The following is a 15,460-nucleotide window of genomic DNA, read 5'->3' as shown; positions in this document are numbered from 1 at the left end:
TGCCAACCTCTGACATCTGACAGACATGACTTTGTCTTGTACTTGGGTGAGAAAGAGAGAGAACTATACAGATCCAGCATCTCATAAATACCGTACGAAGACACTCGTCAGATCCAGGTATACTAGTTACTGTCTTAGTTACAGATGTAGACAATGAGTGACGTTGGTGCCAACCTCTGACATCTGACAGACATGACTTTGTCTTGTACTTGGGTGAGAAAGAGAGAACTATACAGATCCAGATCCAGCATCTCATAAATACCGTACGAAGACACTCGTCAGATCCAGGTATACTAGTTACTGTCCTAGTTACAGATGTAGACAATGAGTGACGTTGGTGCCAACCTCTGACATCTGACAGACATGACTTTGTCTTGTACTTGGGTGAGAAAGAGAGAACTATACAGATCCAGCATCTCATAAATACCGTACGAAGACACTCGTCAGATCCAGGTGTACTAGTTACTGTCCTAGTTACAGATGTAGACAATGAGTGACGTTGGTGCCAACCTCTGACATCTGACAGACATGACTTTGTCTTGTACTTGGGTGAGAAAGAGAGAACTATACAGATCCAGCATCTCATAAATACCGTACGAAGACACTCGTCAGATCCAGGTGTACTAGTTACTGTCCTAGTTACAGATGTAGACAATGAGTGACGTTGTTCGCCAACCTCTGACATCTGGCAAACATGCCTTTGCCTGGTACTTGGGCGAGAAAGAGAGAACTATACAGTTCTAGCCTCTCGTACCATGACACTCGCCAGTTACAACTGATCATAGATAACTTGATGCTAATAACAGAAGATACATAATTGCACAAGTAATTTATATATTTGTATTTTGAGTGTATCGTCTCATGCACTCATACACGTATCAAATATCTATTACAAAATATATGACCTCAGTTGCTGATTGTAGGAAATCAACAAGAAGTAATTACTCTCATATCAGTGTTTACTTTTAATACGTTTATCTACATCTCTTGAAGTGGCTTTCATAACTATCAAGCCTCTCCGCTTAGCGAGGCTGCCCTAGTCCCAACTGTTATTGTCTGTTTTCCGAGTTCGGCATTGGAAAAAAGCCTTGTGGGTTTCTTTTCGAATAAAAAAAAAAAAAAAAAACAACAAAATTTAAGTTTAAATTATTATTTCATTTCGGAATTTTTATCAAGAATTACAAGAATCTCTGGTTATTTACCTAGTAGTTTTAATAAAATAACATATGCTTAAGATCTCAGTTTTTAAATATAGCTTAGTCCACTGAAACAAATAAATAAATACTAATTGATATTTTGCGCTTTAAAGTTTAAACTAGAGCTGCGATACTCCTTAGGTTCTGTAGATTTTAATTACCTAAAACCAGTTCCAATTTTATCACATGAATTCCAAAATTACCCACCTCTTTTACCATAGAGTACAAGGTTGATCATACAATATAATATATCTAATACTAAAAGGTTTTTATATTTAGTATTCAAATAATTCCCTGAATTTCGAGATCCATATTGTAGAATAAGTTCGTACAAGCATATACAAGTTACAACTGATATCCACGATTAGGAAAATACATTAAGTACAATTTACAAGACTAGTAAAATAAAATATATGAACTATACGAACAGAGCTATATCTACAAAATCAGTATTTTAACAAGCAGAGTGTTCTACACAACTCATAACAAATTAATGTGTAATAAAATACGTCAAACATTTTAAAAACTTGAATTTGTGTTTTTTTAAATGTGTTGTTCTTGCACTCGTGAATTGTGCTCGGGGACTTTCCTTGTTGTTTTTATCAAATAAATAATAAAACCCCGTTATTTGTATGGTCGTTTGAAGAGAAATTTTATTCTATTAGTCGGATGGTTGGTAAACCTGCCTGATCACCTGATATTGCACTACACTTAATTATAGGATCAGCTGTTACAAAATACTCCATTCATTTGTTTTAAGAAAAGGAATTTTCCCAATAATTGGAGGGTTGGTACACTTGTAAGGTTTAACGATCAGCTGTTTATCAATATCTAAATAGGTACAAATATCAGATGATCAGTCAGGATATTGTATTTTGAAAATCAGTAACATCTACTTTCTTTTAATTAAAATTGGAAAAAAATATTGACTCGAATCCTACACCCCACTTGCTATTCTTTTTCATTATAAAATATAAAAACTAGAAGAAATTTCATGCAGATTTCATGTAACAAAACAATATACATACTAATAAGAGAACTATGACAGTTTGAAGATTTTGACCGAAAACATTTTTTTTGCACAGCGAGTGAACGACACAACCAATAATTAACTTAACAACATTGATTTGATGGTATTGTTATTACGCACAACTTCGTCCATGCTGTATCTCTTACGGTTTCAAGGTCTTTTCAGAGTGCATAACATTTGGAACACATGGTATATTACACCAAAACACTTGCTGGGCGAGCATGTTACCACTACAACAAAGAGCCCTTCCTTTTTACAATTTGTTTATTTTTTATTTGGCTATTTCTGTCACATATGTGTTAAAATATCAAAACTAACATATGATCGGAAGACCATATACCTGTCAAACTACTTATAACATGCATTAAATTTGTATAAACAGCAATAGCCTTATTTATGTTTAATATTTTTCTATTCGACTTAAAATTAAATTTCTATTGCAATATTCATTTTTCTATCAATACTCTGACTTTATCATACCTTCGATATCATATCTTCAAAAATAGAATTTACGTATTTCACACAGCTTTCTTTTGTTGATTAGTATGTTTGAATGAGCAATACTCACCATAAGCAGACCGAATCCCAGGACAGCGCCCACAATCTCAGAGAAGACGTAGACTACCGCCAGTCCAGGTGATACCTGGCCCAATACCATGAAGGCTACCGTCACTGCAGGGTTCAGGTGCGCTGCGCTTATGTGTCCAAATATCTGCACAAACCTAATACTCAAGGGATTTGTCAGAGCATTACACACTATGTGCTTTACATTATATCAGAGCAACACATTTATTTATATTCCGGAAGCTTGTTCCGCGCAAGGTTGATAGATCTGCCGAGTTTTGACTGAAAGCTATCAGCCAGTTAACTTTTGAGAATATGCAGTAATACCTTTAAACCATGTAATAAAATATAACCAAGCATCTAAATCTCCACTGTTTCAGAGTCCGTTACTAATAAAGTTACTAACGAATTTACTTTTGCGCTCTATCAGCGAGTATGAATTTTAATTTTCTCTCCGGTATTCGATGGCAACATATATCTGTCATAATTTTCCATATTATGTAGCCCTGTAGTCTGATCGCAGTCGATCACACTAGTAACATTAACACATACCTTCGTCAAACAGTTTATAGACCTATCATACTCGTATATTCAACATCATACAAAATCACGGACGGCAGTCGTTGTGTTTTGTGCTGCATTCGAAAATTTCAAACTATGACGACTCCAGATGAGTACTCTCATTTTTAGTACTTATTGGCGCCAGAAGTTGACTCATAAAGGTGACTTCTATTTGAACAGTTTGACGAAGGTATGTGTTAATGTTGATAACTCTTTTCATTGTATACATCGCAATTGGTACAACAGTGTTCATCAGAACTCTCCATTATGTATACAGTACAAAGCTACATCTCCTCGTGCAGTGAGATATGGTGCTAGTAATAGAACTTATACTTGAAAAGAGCCTGATTTTAATGTACAGAACTGAACAACTAAATCATAACAGTGCACATACTAATATATTTCGTGAAATTATTAATGAAAAAGAACTATCAAACTCGCAAAATTTTGAGGATGAAGATCTATCTAAGGCAAAAAACATATAAATACGTTACAGTACGGGCGTGCATTGTACGTCTTGTACGATCGGGACATATCAGCAGAGGAAGTGCTGATACTTATCGGTTTAATTACGGTCCATATGGTAGACGGAGTTGGTATAACGATATTGAACGATATATAAGAAAAATAATTGAATATTCTACCTGAATTATGGTAGCAACAACGACGGCGAAGACGATGGCGCCTTGAAGGGGATGGAGAGGGACATCTTCCATGAAGGAGACACCGCCCATACACCCAAAAAAGAGCAACATTCCAGTGCCAACAGCTTCAGCGAAGAAAATCTCCACGAGCTGCCAGTAAATGGGATTACATCTTCCCGACTGCACGTCCACGGTTGACTGTCTCCGAGCAGGCATGTCTGGACATGTCAGGAATTGTGTCAAACATCAAACTGTTAGTGTAATTATAGCTTTAGCTGTCCTTAAATCAACCAGCTAAATATCTTTTGATCGGATAAAAAACATAGGAACCTAAGTGGTATTTATCTCAGCTTTGCTATTTTGAGATCGGTGTATTTACCTATTAATAAAGCTTTAGTTTGTTAGTTTACATGATCAGTATTGGCTGAATAGAATGTAACAAATACAGTCTCTAACAAATTCTGTCAGTAGCAAGATAGAATTTAAACATTATGAAATACACTTATTTATTAAGGATCCAACAGATCCTTCTTTAAGTCGAGCCGTTGTCCGTTTCACGGTATGTGCTCAATAACTCGTGATAGAAGTTCCATTAGAGACTTACAAATTTATGCATTCATTGATGATTGACTGTACTCTGGGAATGTCAATAATGTTTAAAAAAACTACAGTAAGTTCTGTAAAGAATTTCGTCACATTCTGCCGAATCATTTGGTAATCCATTATATCGGTGTATTCAACACAACAATTAATCCAGTATTATTTTCTACAGCAATTTATCCTATCTCATTTGAACTGTATCACTTAAACTGATTTAGTTTAAACTGCGTATTTCAAAAGTGATGAATAAAATTTAATAAGGACTTTAGTGTCAAACTTTCTTTTAGTCTGATTTGTTCAAAAATACAACAGGACATATGAGAGGAATACCATGAATAAAAGTAAAAATATCCCCTCCAGCTCAGTCGAAAAAAGGTAGATTTCTCATGAGGCTACCATTTCTAAATGTCACACTGAAGATGTATTATTAGTTTAGATGTTTGATTCGCGCAACACTGATAGGACAATAACCCTAATATTGGCATGTCAATACAATATTTAATGTTACATTCTAATATTTAATAATAAGTCCATAACCTTGAAACCTCAAATGGCGAAGTTTTACAACCATATAAATTTATTATTAAAAGGTAGAAATTATTTAGTTACCATTTATCCGAAATTATATTTTAAAACATATTCACTTATAACGGTTCAATTGAATACTTTTATAAATATAAAATTCCACCATATTGAAACCTGAACAGTTATCAAAAAGTAAGTACACATATTTTTTGGAATTACTACATGTAAATTTATATAAATGTGTCATTTTTATTTGTCTTGTAAAATACCCGAGATCAAATTTTTGTCTTAATTCTAATAGCAGCCATCTTGAAACGTTTCATTGGTTAAGACTGACTAACGAACTCACCGAAGCTATGCAAGTACTGCCTCTGTACCAAGTTGTCTGGATATTTTAAAATTACGGCAGTTATTGTGCTTACAACTCGCGTTATATAATACTTTGTAATAAATGGAAATCATATTAAGTTATATTTTTACACAACAACATCAGAACAATAATGTATATGTATAAACAAATACACAATCACTTGTTATGACTCGATAGTTGAGATAACATTACTGTAAGATTGAGATAATACGAGTAATCCTCACTTATCTAATGGAGGTTGTAAGACAAATCGTTCCAATATAAAAATCCTTTATTAGACAAGCTCCCTTTGATATTAAATTAGCCGGCCAGACGGCGACAGGGAGAGTCGGATCACATCATCGATCTCTCTGGCACTTGAGGGATCGACTGTCTCTCCATCGATCAACTGGACCCTTTTTGCTTGCTCTTTTAACCAGGAGCTTATGTTTTTACTCGTTGTAGTGGTTGCTTACTTTATCGTTTACCAATCGCTAATATTGCATTCATCTAATATCGTGGTTAAACACTCAATATAATTTAAGTAAAAGTTCAAAAAAGCGAGTGTGTTTTTAAGCATATTTTATATCATCAAGTTATAAATTTCCATTAGATTCAATCGAACCAGATACTCAGCTTCAAGTCCTGGCGGATTGACTAGTTTTTATCGCCTGTCTTTCTTTAAATTTTGTTGGTCTGACTGTGTAAACTGGATTCTGAACACAAGTATTAAAAATTAAATTGTTAAGGTAATAACGTATCTTGGATTAGTTCGACACAGACGTGCGGTCGTATAAATTTGTACAGAAAGTTCATATTGACTACACAATACAAGTTTAAAGTTATATATTTTTGAAACGGCAAACTATTATTAAAGAATTGATATTTACATGCATGTTTTTCTTTTGGTTTCTGTTATTTGATGGCTCAAAAACGACAAAATATTCATAATTTATCTTAGCTAAACATCGTCATAAATCAAATTAAAATTATTATTATAGTTCTTAGATAATTAAGAACAAATTTAGTTTTAAAGATTGATAGGTTTAAAAAAAACTTTATTAAAATTAAACTCGTTAAATTGAATTTTGTATCAAATGTTAAATTAAAAATTCACATATTCAGTTCATTTTTCTTTATTTTAGAACGTAAAGCTTTGTACAGTCAATGTCAATATTACTGCAGAAGCTTAACTTGCATTACAAACATTACGATTATACGAGGGCTTTGGTAACGAAGATAAATTTCGGCATCTACTGCTAATCTCCACTGGCAGTCCTAATACTGGATAAAGCCATATCTAGATACAGTATTACAGCATTAAACTGGAGATAAATATTTATTCCTTAGTATTTATTATACAACCTGTTACACCCAGTTTATGGTCCTGAACATCTGTCATAATGATGAAGTAGGTTTAAATTAGAAACGATGTTAACATTCCAAACGTTGATATAGGTAATCTTTAAACAATTTATAAGCTTTGCATTAGCAAAATTTATCACTGGAAGGGATGAATAGTGGATATATTGCATTTCCGTTCTGTCTGTCTGAAAACACAATATCTCGAAAACTAACTAATCTAAAGGCTTAAAATTTTGTAATGAAGCTTAATTTTTATATAGTCATAACTGAGTTCGATGATAGTGCATCTGACTCTATGAAATTTTGCATTAGCGACCATTTTTTCGTTGATCTTATGGTTAGCCATGATGGCAAGGAGGAAATAGCAGAATGAATGGCAGAGGCATATGAGATTGTATCATACATCATCTTTTGGTGTGTAGCATATGAAAACAAAAGTGTATGGATCTTTTATGACTTTACCTCTTTTATAAATCCCAATTTGATGTGAATGTTTCATTTGGCAAGATATCTAGATAAATATTTCATCTGTAGACGTTACATTTTTCTTCAATCCCATTTCTGCATAGACAAGAATGAGTTCTATGATGGTGCAATCCAACGATGTCTGGACCAATTTGGCTGAACTTCATGGAGCCTATCACTCAGTAGGTTAACACAATTTATTTTTCCGGGTAAAATTAAAAATTTCTATTTTTATTATTTTCTACTTTTCTATCTGTCAATAGGCCATCTCTAGAATTAAACTATAATATACAATGAGCTATAAACTACAAATATGGAATGAACCTTGGTGTGGTGTGTTCTACTCCTACCTTGTATACTTTAATAATAAAACAAGTAATTTTTCGTAACAACGGCAGAACTTTGAGGTGCCACTGAGGGAATGTGAAGATATACACACCTCAGACCACTCCACATTAACATAATATTCACACTTTATTACAGGCACCCTCATAAGCTACAAGTACTTCCCATTTACAGCCGACATTGAAATGCCTCCCGGTGTGAACGAGATATAATATATTAAAAATAAGTATTTTACAAGCGCTTAACGTAATGCCTCGCATTATTAGACTAATCTTACATTTACTTTGTATATAATTTGAAACAACAACAAGCAACAATTTAAAATTCAACATCAATAAGTGTTCAATTATGCGATTTTCTAGAAAGTCTGAGCAAAATATTATTCGTTTAGATTATGAAATGGGAGGAACAAAATTAGTGTCTAATAATTCCATTAAAGACCTAGGCATTATATTCGATGAGAAATTTTCTTTTGCAGATCACGTAGTTTCAGTTTGTAAGTCTTCCTTTTCCATTTTAGGTATCATACGCAGATCTAGTAACTTCTTAAAAAATACTGACGTAATAAAGCTTCTTTACTGCTCTTTAGTAAGATCTAGATTGGAGTTTGGATCTGTCATCTGGAACCCATCTTACGCATATCAGTCTGACTTAATAGAGAATGTCCAAAAGAAATTTCTGAGGTTTTTGTATTATAAAGAGTTTAATCACTACACAACAGTCGTTCCATATCCAGAATTGTTATCATTGTTCGGTATTGACTCCCTGGGTAAAAGAAGACGGGTGGCTATGTTGGTGTGCCTGTATAAGCTGGTGGGCGGTGTGCTCGTCGACTCGGCTCTGCTGTCTAAACTACAATTCAGTGTCCCTCGGCTGAATTCAAGAAGTCGTCTGTTGTTTTCGCCTCGTTGCTCTCGTACGAATCTGGCGGCTAACTCTCCGTTAAATGTAATGATTCGTTTGCATAACTCACTCCCAATCAATGTTGATATTTTTGGCAACTCATTAGACCAATTTATTCAGGGTGTTTCACTCAGTATTAATTAGTTTGGTTTTTGTATTATCGTTATTTAACTGTTATATATTAAGTCTTGTTATTGTTGTTGTTACTTATTTATTTGTTACAGATATCTATCGTTATTTGTCGTCAACTATTACTATTTATTATTTTACATTATCCATACACATTTTATTACATTGCTTGTTGTTGATTTAAATGTTATACTTCTCAGCTGTAAACTATACTTGTTTGTCATTGTCTTGAGAGCGCTTGAAGATGAACTTTTAAATTGTTATTTTTAGTATTTATCCTCTATTTAGTATATTTAGTATTACTTTAATGCTTCATTGTAATTGGGCAATGCCTGTAATGTAAGCATTTCTTCAATAAACGAAATAAATAAATAAATAAATAATGGTTATATAAGCCAATTTATTGTGATAACATTTTTTAATATAGGTTTCCTTTAATTTTCAACCAAGTTAGTTAATAATCTGAAACAGATGCGTTTAAATTTGGATAAAAATACGGTTGCTCACAATGCCAGAATTATGATTATCAGTAGTGCTTTAAAGGTTGAATTCGACCACGAGTAAGGAAATATTAGGATAAACCAGGTTCCTATTTATCATTTTCACATAATGATAGAAAAACCACAATTTAGTCAGCTCAGTTACGCTATGTGTAAATCAATTAGCCATTAACATTAGGCCGTCAAATGCAGTATTATCTATTTTATACTTCTTTTTAATACATAATAATCATCTGCCAAATATTATGTCCAAATGCGTCAACATATGGGTGCATTAGGCCCGATACTGTGTTATAACACGCTCTAAATCTGATTTTAAACTACAGACAACGTTCAAAACAAATCGGCCTGAGTTTTAAATAACTTATGTTTATGGTACAGTAACAGTAAATATGAAATTTCATTGTGAAAATTCTACGAAAAACCTATTTTACTTGTCCTAATTATTTCAAAATTATAACCTTCTATTTAAATGTTTATCATTTGAGGTATTTGTAAATAAATTAGTGTTTTAGTATCAAAATCAGTTAATATCAACAGATAACATAATATCAACAAACATAATCGTATTTTAATAATTAATTAAGACGTGAAACTGGTGATTTAGAAAACTAACTGGCGAATGGAACCGAAACATTTTATTTCTGCCCGTCTGTCTGTCTTTCTGTCCGTCCACATGATATCTCGAGGACAAACCTTTCCATGAATCTTCATTTCTTTAAAGGCAATATCGAGTTCGGTGATGGTGCATGCCATTCCATGGCGTTTTACCGCGCATTAGTGAATATTTTTACACAAACTGAATAATACCATATGACATTTAAACACGTGAGATAAGGAACAGATGTGCAGCTAGAGACTTAAAATGTTTCATGCATCCTTAGCGAGGCCTGTTTCGGTAACGTATGTGAAATGGCGTACTCTTAAATTGTTCTAATAAATTAATATGCATTTTACTAAACCTATAGAAAAAACCTATAACCAACCGTTTATTTAAAGGTTTTCTGGTTTGGTTGTTTGTTGTGTACACATCTTTATGCCAAATATACTATAAAATGTGATTTCCGGTAAAATGCTTTGGTAAGAAGATAAATATTCTATCGCAGTCATACTTAAATCTGAATATTGCTGCAAAAACTTTGACAGCTTGACACTTGAAACTTAAAACTTATTACGTTTTAAACATTTTTTTAAATAAAAGTATTTAATTTCCTAACACGTTTAGAAGACATGCATTTTAACCTACCTGTAGAAATATCCCTCATTAAACCAATTCAAGGTGTCACTTAGTAAACTGAAGACTATGTTGAGTAAAAATCGGGTTACTATTTCGAGAATACTGTGACCATGAATCGATTTTTTTAGTGTATATGCATAAATATATATAGTGTTTATTTACTACACTCTATATATAATATATAATAAGACGAGTCTTATCTTATTTATCTCGGAATAATGGTTCAAGAAGCAATAAGTAAACCAAATTCAACTCTCTAATTCATATACCAGGAACATATAAAATATTTCCGTTAGATTTTATGTACGAAGTGTACCGTATTCTAATCTAAAACTTTTTCGTGTTCAACTCAACATGTCAAAACACCAGCTATCTGACAGTGACCTTTCCTTTATTGTCTGCGGACAATCAACAGAATGCGTTACCAATGTTAGAGCGGACTTTGACAATTTATTACGAAAACACTGTTTTTGTAGACTGGAATAACTGGCATATTAAGAGATGTACACAAGAAAAAATATTTCTAGCTGGTAAAACCAGAGATTTTGTAATCAAATAAAATGTAAAGTTTAACTGGATACTAAACTGGGTGATTGGCTTATTTTTAGTAAACAGTTAAATTCATTATTGAATTAAGGTATAGTAACTTATTTAATTTATAAACACAAATTTTATCACACAGACGATATCAGCAATGTTCACGCACAACTGTACAATGCCTACAGTACACAAATGAGAGGTAGAACGACAGGAGCAGTATGGCTGTATTATTAGCTTAAAGGGCGGAGGGGCAGCGCTTCCTGGAAAATCGTTGGGTGGACTTTCAAATCCGATTCTGTGTAGAGTGTAGACTGTGATCTTCTTGAGCCTGGAATTTAGTGTATGAGCACATGTATCAAAGCACTTGCGTATAATTTCCATCACGGATTGAGAAGAATCCATACGCTTAAACTTACTCAAAATTCTATAATATAATAATAAAACAACATGTATGTTTAGAAAAAAGAACTGTTCTATATTGCAAGATTGACAGGACAGTTAAACATTTATAGCTGGTTGTAAAAGAGAATAAATATGTAAAATATGTCATAGATAAATGATTCTGATTCCTACAGTCCTCCTTACACCCTAATTTCAGCTTACGATGAACAGTCGAATGTGCCTTGCAACGACACATAATATATGATAATCCTTTTGAGATACACATTAAGTAATAATAAAACTTAATTTTCCCGGAAGACATTACTATTATAATTCATTTATAAACTCTAACCATTCCACTATCATTATAGGTACTGTATCTTAGATTCTTAACTGTAGAACTGTTAATAAATTACCTTTTCTAGGAGTTTGTTGACCTTACTTATATCGTACCATTACTATGATGGCCATCCACGCGCACTTTGACTTCGTATAATTCCATCCCTTGATGTACATATTTCAACAAAGATAAACTATGTAATATGTTATACACCATATTTAGGAGGCACTGTTCAAGTGATAAGCTAGCGGGACGAGACACACGCGTCACTACGCAGATACCTGTTGTAGGCCTACAGTTCACTCTTGTGACACGTGCCACTCACGTGGTGGCTCACCGACCGAGACTGAGCACTTGTACCCTGCACTAGGTGGGGAGTTGGCACGTCTGGGTGTTTACTATTCTCGTAGACTTGGCCCTCATTCTCGACAGTTTGTTATAATACACTACGTCTATCTTCTAGAACGTTTTTTAGGAACTAAAGTGCATCATATTTAGTAATAGAACAGAAAAAATATAATAATTATAATTTATATAACTTCTTTCGTATAGCGCAAAGAAAAGTTCACACCTATATTGAACATCAAAATAAAAATGTATTTTTGTTTCGTTTGGGTCCGCTTTTAAACCACCCGTGTATTTAAAGGTTTTCTGGTTTTGTATTCTTAAAAAGCCATAACAGCATGTTCGAATTTACATAGAGGCAGCTTGAGAAAAATAGTTATGATTTTTTAATTATTTATAAAATACCTTCATCACATGTAAAAGTATGTAAAAGTCACCCAATCAAAATACCTTAGTCTAGTAAAGTATAATAAACACTAAACTAAATTCGAAAATTCCAGATTGAACGGAAAATTGAAACGAAAAATGTCTCTGCTTGTTGTTTCACCTCACTGCCTTTATGAAGACTCGCAGCAAACGTTTTATTGTAAACATTTCATGTTGATTTTCTTGGTATATTGTATAATACTAATCTATTTCTCGTATGGTATATTTGAATGTTTGTAGTATATTTAACTTAACAAAGTGATAAAAATATATGTTTTCAGTTTTATACGGTACTTTCTGTGTTATTGACGTTTTTTATTCTGAACGTTATGATTGTCAAAACTATTTGAAATCGTTTGTTATCTATTATTATTCGGTACGTTAAACAAAATCCATTATAAAATAATTATCGTTACACATTTTCGTCAAATTTAGGACAATAAAACATTTTAAATATTAGACAGAACTTACATGGACAAATATTACTATATAATTATCATTAGAGGGACATTGTCAGACACAGTAACATTAATCTTTAAAGTCAATAAAGCACTAGATCCCCAGGTACAACATCTACCGCTATAAATCTACAATTACGTTATATAATGTCAAACAAACTGTATTTGTATCAATATTTATTAAAACTTTGAATATTTATAGTTAGCTTAGAACAGCTCTATTTATCTCCATAAATTAATTATTAAAGGGATAATTTTATAAACTAGTTTTATAGTTTTAAAGAGATCCTAGAAAATCTGGCTGTTGCTATCAATTTCATAATAAACATTTCGGTGCGTTTTTGCATATCTTTCCTGATTCTGACACCAAGATTAGTACGTTCGTTTACAAATATGCATGGCTTTGACGGATGTACGACATTTTACTAAGGTGTAGGTTATGAGATTTATAATAGATTATAAGAACGCCGCGTTTTCCTACCTTTGTTGATGGATATGTTTCAATTATTTATTTATTTAATACGAGTTATTAACAAAACTTATAAATCTGCCAAACGTGAAACAGTGGCGATTATTGTATAAGATCTCCCTACTCCCACACATTATATAAAATTAGCAATATTCATTTGTATAATCAATCCGTAACTTGGCAGTATGAATGCTTACTTTACAAATTATAATTGTTGGTAATAAAAGAAAAATAAAACTCGGGTATATGAGTACATGGAACAAGAAAAGCTAGGAAAGCCCAGCCATAAGGTCATGTAAATCTTATAATACCCCGCCGTATCAATATCTAGTATGAGGTAATGGCACTTATCACGATAACAATTAGTGCTCGTCTATGACTAGTTGTCGTGATGACGTGACGTAATTCTCGAGTATAACGGTATTGCTGTGAGTCCATCTCTGAGCTATCTGACCTTGTAAGTGAACCATTTATTACAGCCTTGTTGAGAAATGTGTCTTGTTTTTATTATCTGCGTTTAAATGGCCTTGTATTTTGGTGTAAAATATGCGCCGAATAACTAATAAACCATTTGTATAAGCTTTCAAAATGTCTACGAGTGTAGAGAATTTACCTCATGAAACACGTCTATTGCTTTGATTTAAAATATGAAGATTATAAAAGAAATTAATTTATAATAAACTATCATATATGATGGAATCGTACATTTTATTAGCTAGTCAGTTTGGAATGATAAATGGTAATATTTTATTTACTTATTTTCAATAAAAATTAATAATACAATTAATAATTAATTTATACATCAGTCTTTACCGGTACAGATGCAAAATGTGCCTCCAGCAAGATTGATATAAAAGTACATTTCAAATGTAGTTATTAATTTAAAATATCAAAATAAAGATATTGTCCATAACTTACATTGTAATTACCCATACAATATTTTTGCCTTATGCATTTGAAATCTTCACAAGAACTTAAAACTTTACAAGATGTTTAAGTAGAAGAACCCTGTCTCTCTATACGAGAATAGGAACCTTAGAACCTTCAATAGAGGAGACATTGGGCACTCACAACAGATATGGGAAATGTTACCACATATCCCTGAGGTCAACTGTGGACATCAGGAAGGATCTCTGCAACCTACCCTGTCTCTCTATACGAGAATAGGAACCTTAGAACCTTCAATAGAGGAGACATTGGGCACTCACAACAGATATGAGAAATGTTAACCACATATCCCTGAGGTCAGCTGTGGACATCAGGAAGGATCTCTGCAACCTACCATGTCTCTCTATACGAGAATAGGAACCTTAGAACTTTCAATAGAGGAGACATTGGGCACTCACAACAGATATGAGAAAAGTAACCACATATCCCTGAGGTCAACTGTGGACATCAGGAAGGATCTCTGCAACCTACCATGTCTCTCTATACGAGAATAGGAACCTTAGAACCTTCAATAGAGGAGACATTGGGCACTCACAACAGATATGAGAAATGTAACCACATATCCCTGAGGTCAACTGTGGACATCAGGGAAGGATCTCTGCATCTCTGCAACCTACCATGTCTCTATATACGAGAATGGGAACCTTAGAACCTTCAATATAGTAGACATTGGGCATTCACAATATATTTTTGAAATGTAAACGAACAACCCTGATGTGAAATGCGGGCATTAATGATGAGGAATTCCTGTGTCTGCAACCCACTCTGTCTCTCTAGATGAGAAATTTCACAAGGGGAGACATTTGGTACTCAACAGTGTTTTATACTGTACAAAGTTATGTATCTGTGGTTTTTACGACAGAACTATGTATTACGTTACAATAAGAAAATACTGCAGAGGTCAATTTCACTGTATCAAACAATACTTTAAACCACGGAAAAGAAATTTACCTCTGAATTATAACAAAATTGCAGATTTTGTTATTTGATGAAACAATGCATCAATTAGCAACATGTTATATGTGTATTATATAAATTACATTTCCTCAATCATTCATTGAGTACTGTTGTGGTATTTAAACACTAGTTCATAAAAAATAAAAACACAAATACTTATTCCTACTATATTGCTTTAACCCA

The 15,460-nt window shown here is 33.1% G+C and overlaps 1 protein-coding gene across 6 annotated transcripts in view; it reads right to left on the bottom strand.

Moving 5' to 3' along the window:
• The window catches only part of LOC124360336 (aquaporin-like), an 85,643-nt gene that overhangs the window by 12,494 nt on the left and 57,689 nt on the right, over positions 1-15,460 (bottom strand). For 5 of the 6 annotated variants that reach the window (XM_046813883.1, XM_046813881.1, XM_046813882.1 and 2 more), the window contains 2 exons: positions 3,996-4,213; positions 2,795-2,938 (listed from right to left, as the gene is read on the bottom strand). In XM_046813883.1, coding sequence (XP_046669839.1) covers positions 2,795-2,938; positions 3,996-4,213 — 362 coding nt within the window. Of the gene's footprint in view, positions 1-2,794; positions 2,939-3,995; positions 4,214-11,750; positions 12,029-15,460 lie in introns of those variants that run through there. The other variant, XM_046813884.1, reaches the window with a different exon arrangement.

The sequence above is a fragment of the Homalodisca vitripennis genome, chromosome 4 (assembly GCF_021130785.1).
Source record: "Homalodisca vitripennis isolate AUS2020 chromosome 4, UT_GWSS_2.1, whole genome shotgun sequence".
NCBI lineage: Eukaryota > Metazoa > Arthropoda > Insecta > Hemiptera > Cicadellidae > Homalodisca > Homalodisca vitripennis.
This window is presented reverse-complemented; position numbering and strand designations above follow the sequence as displayed.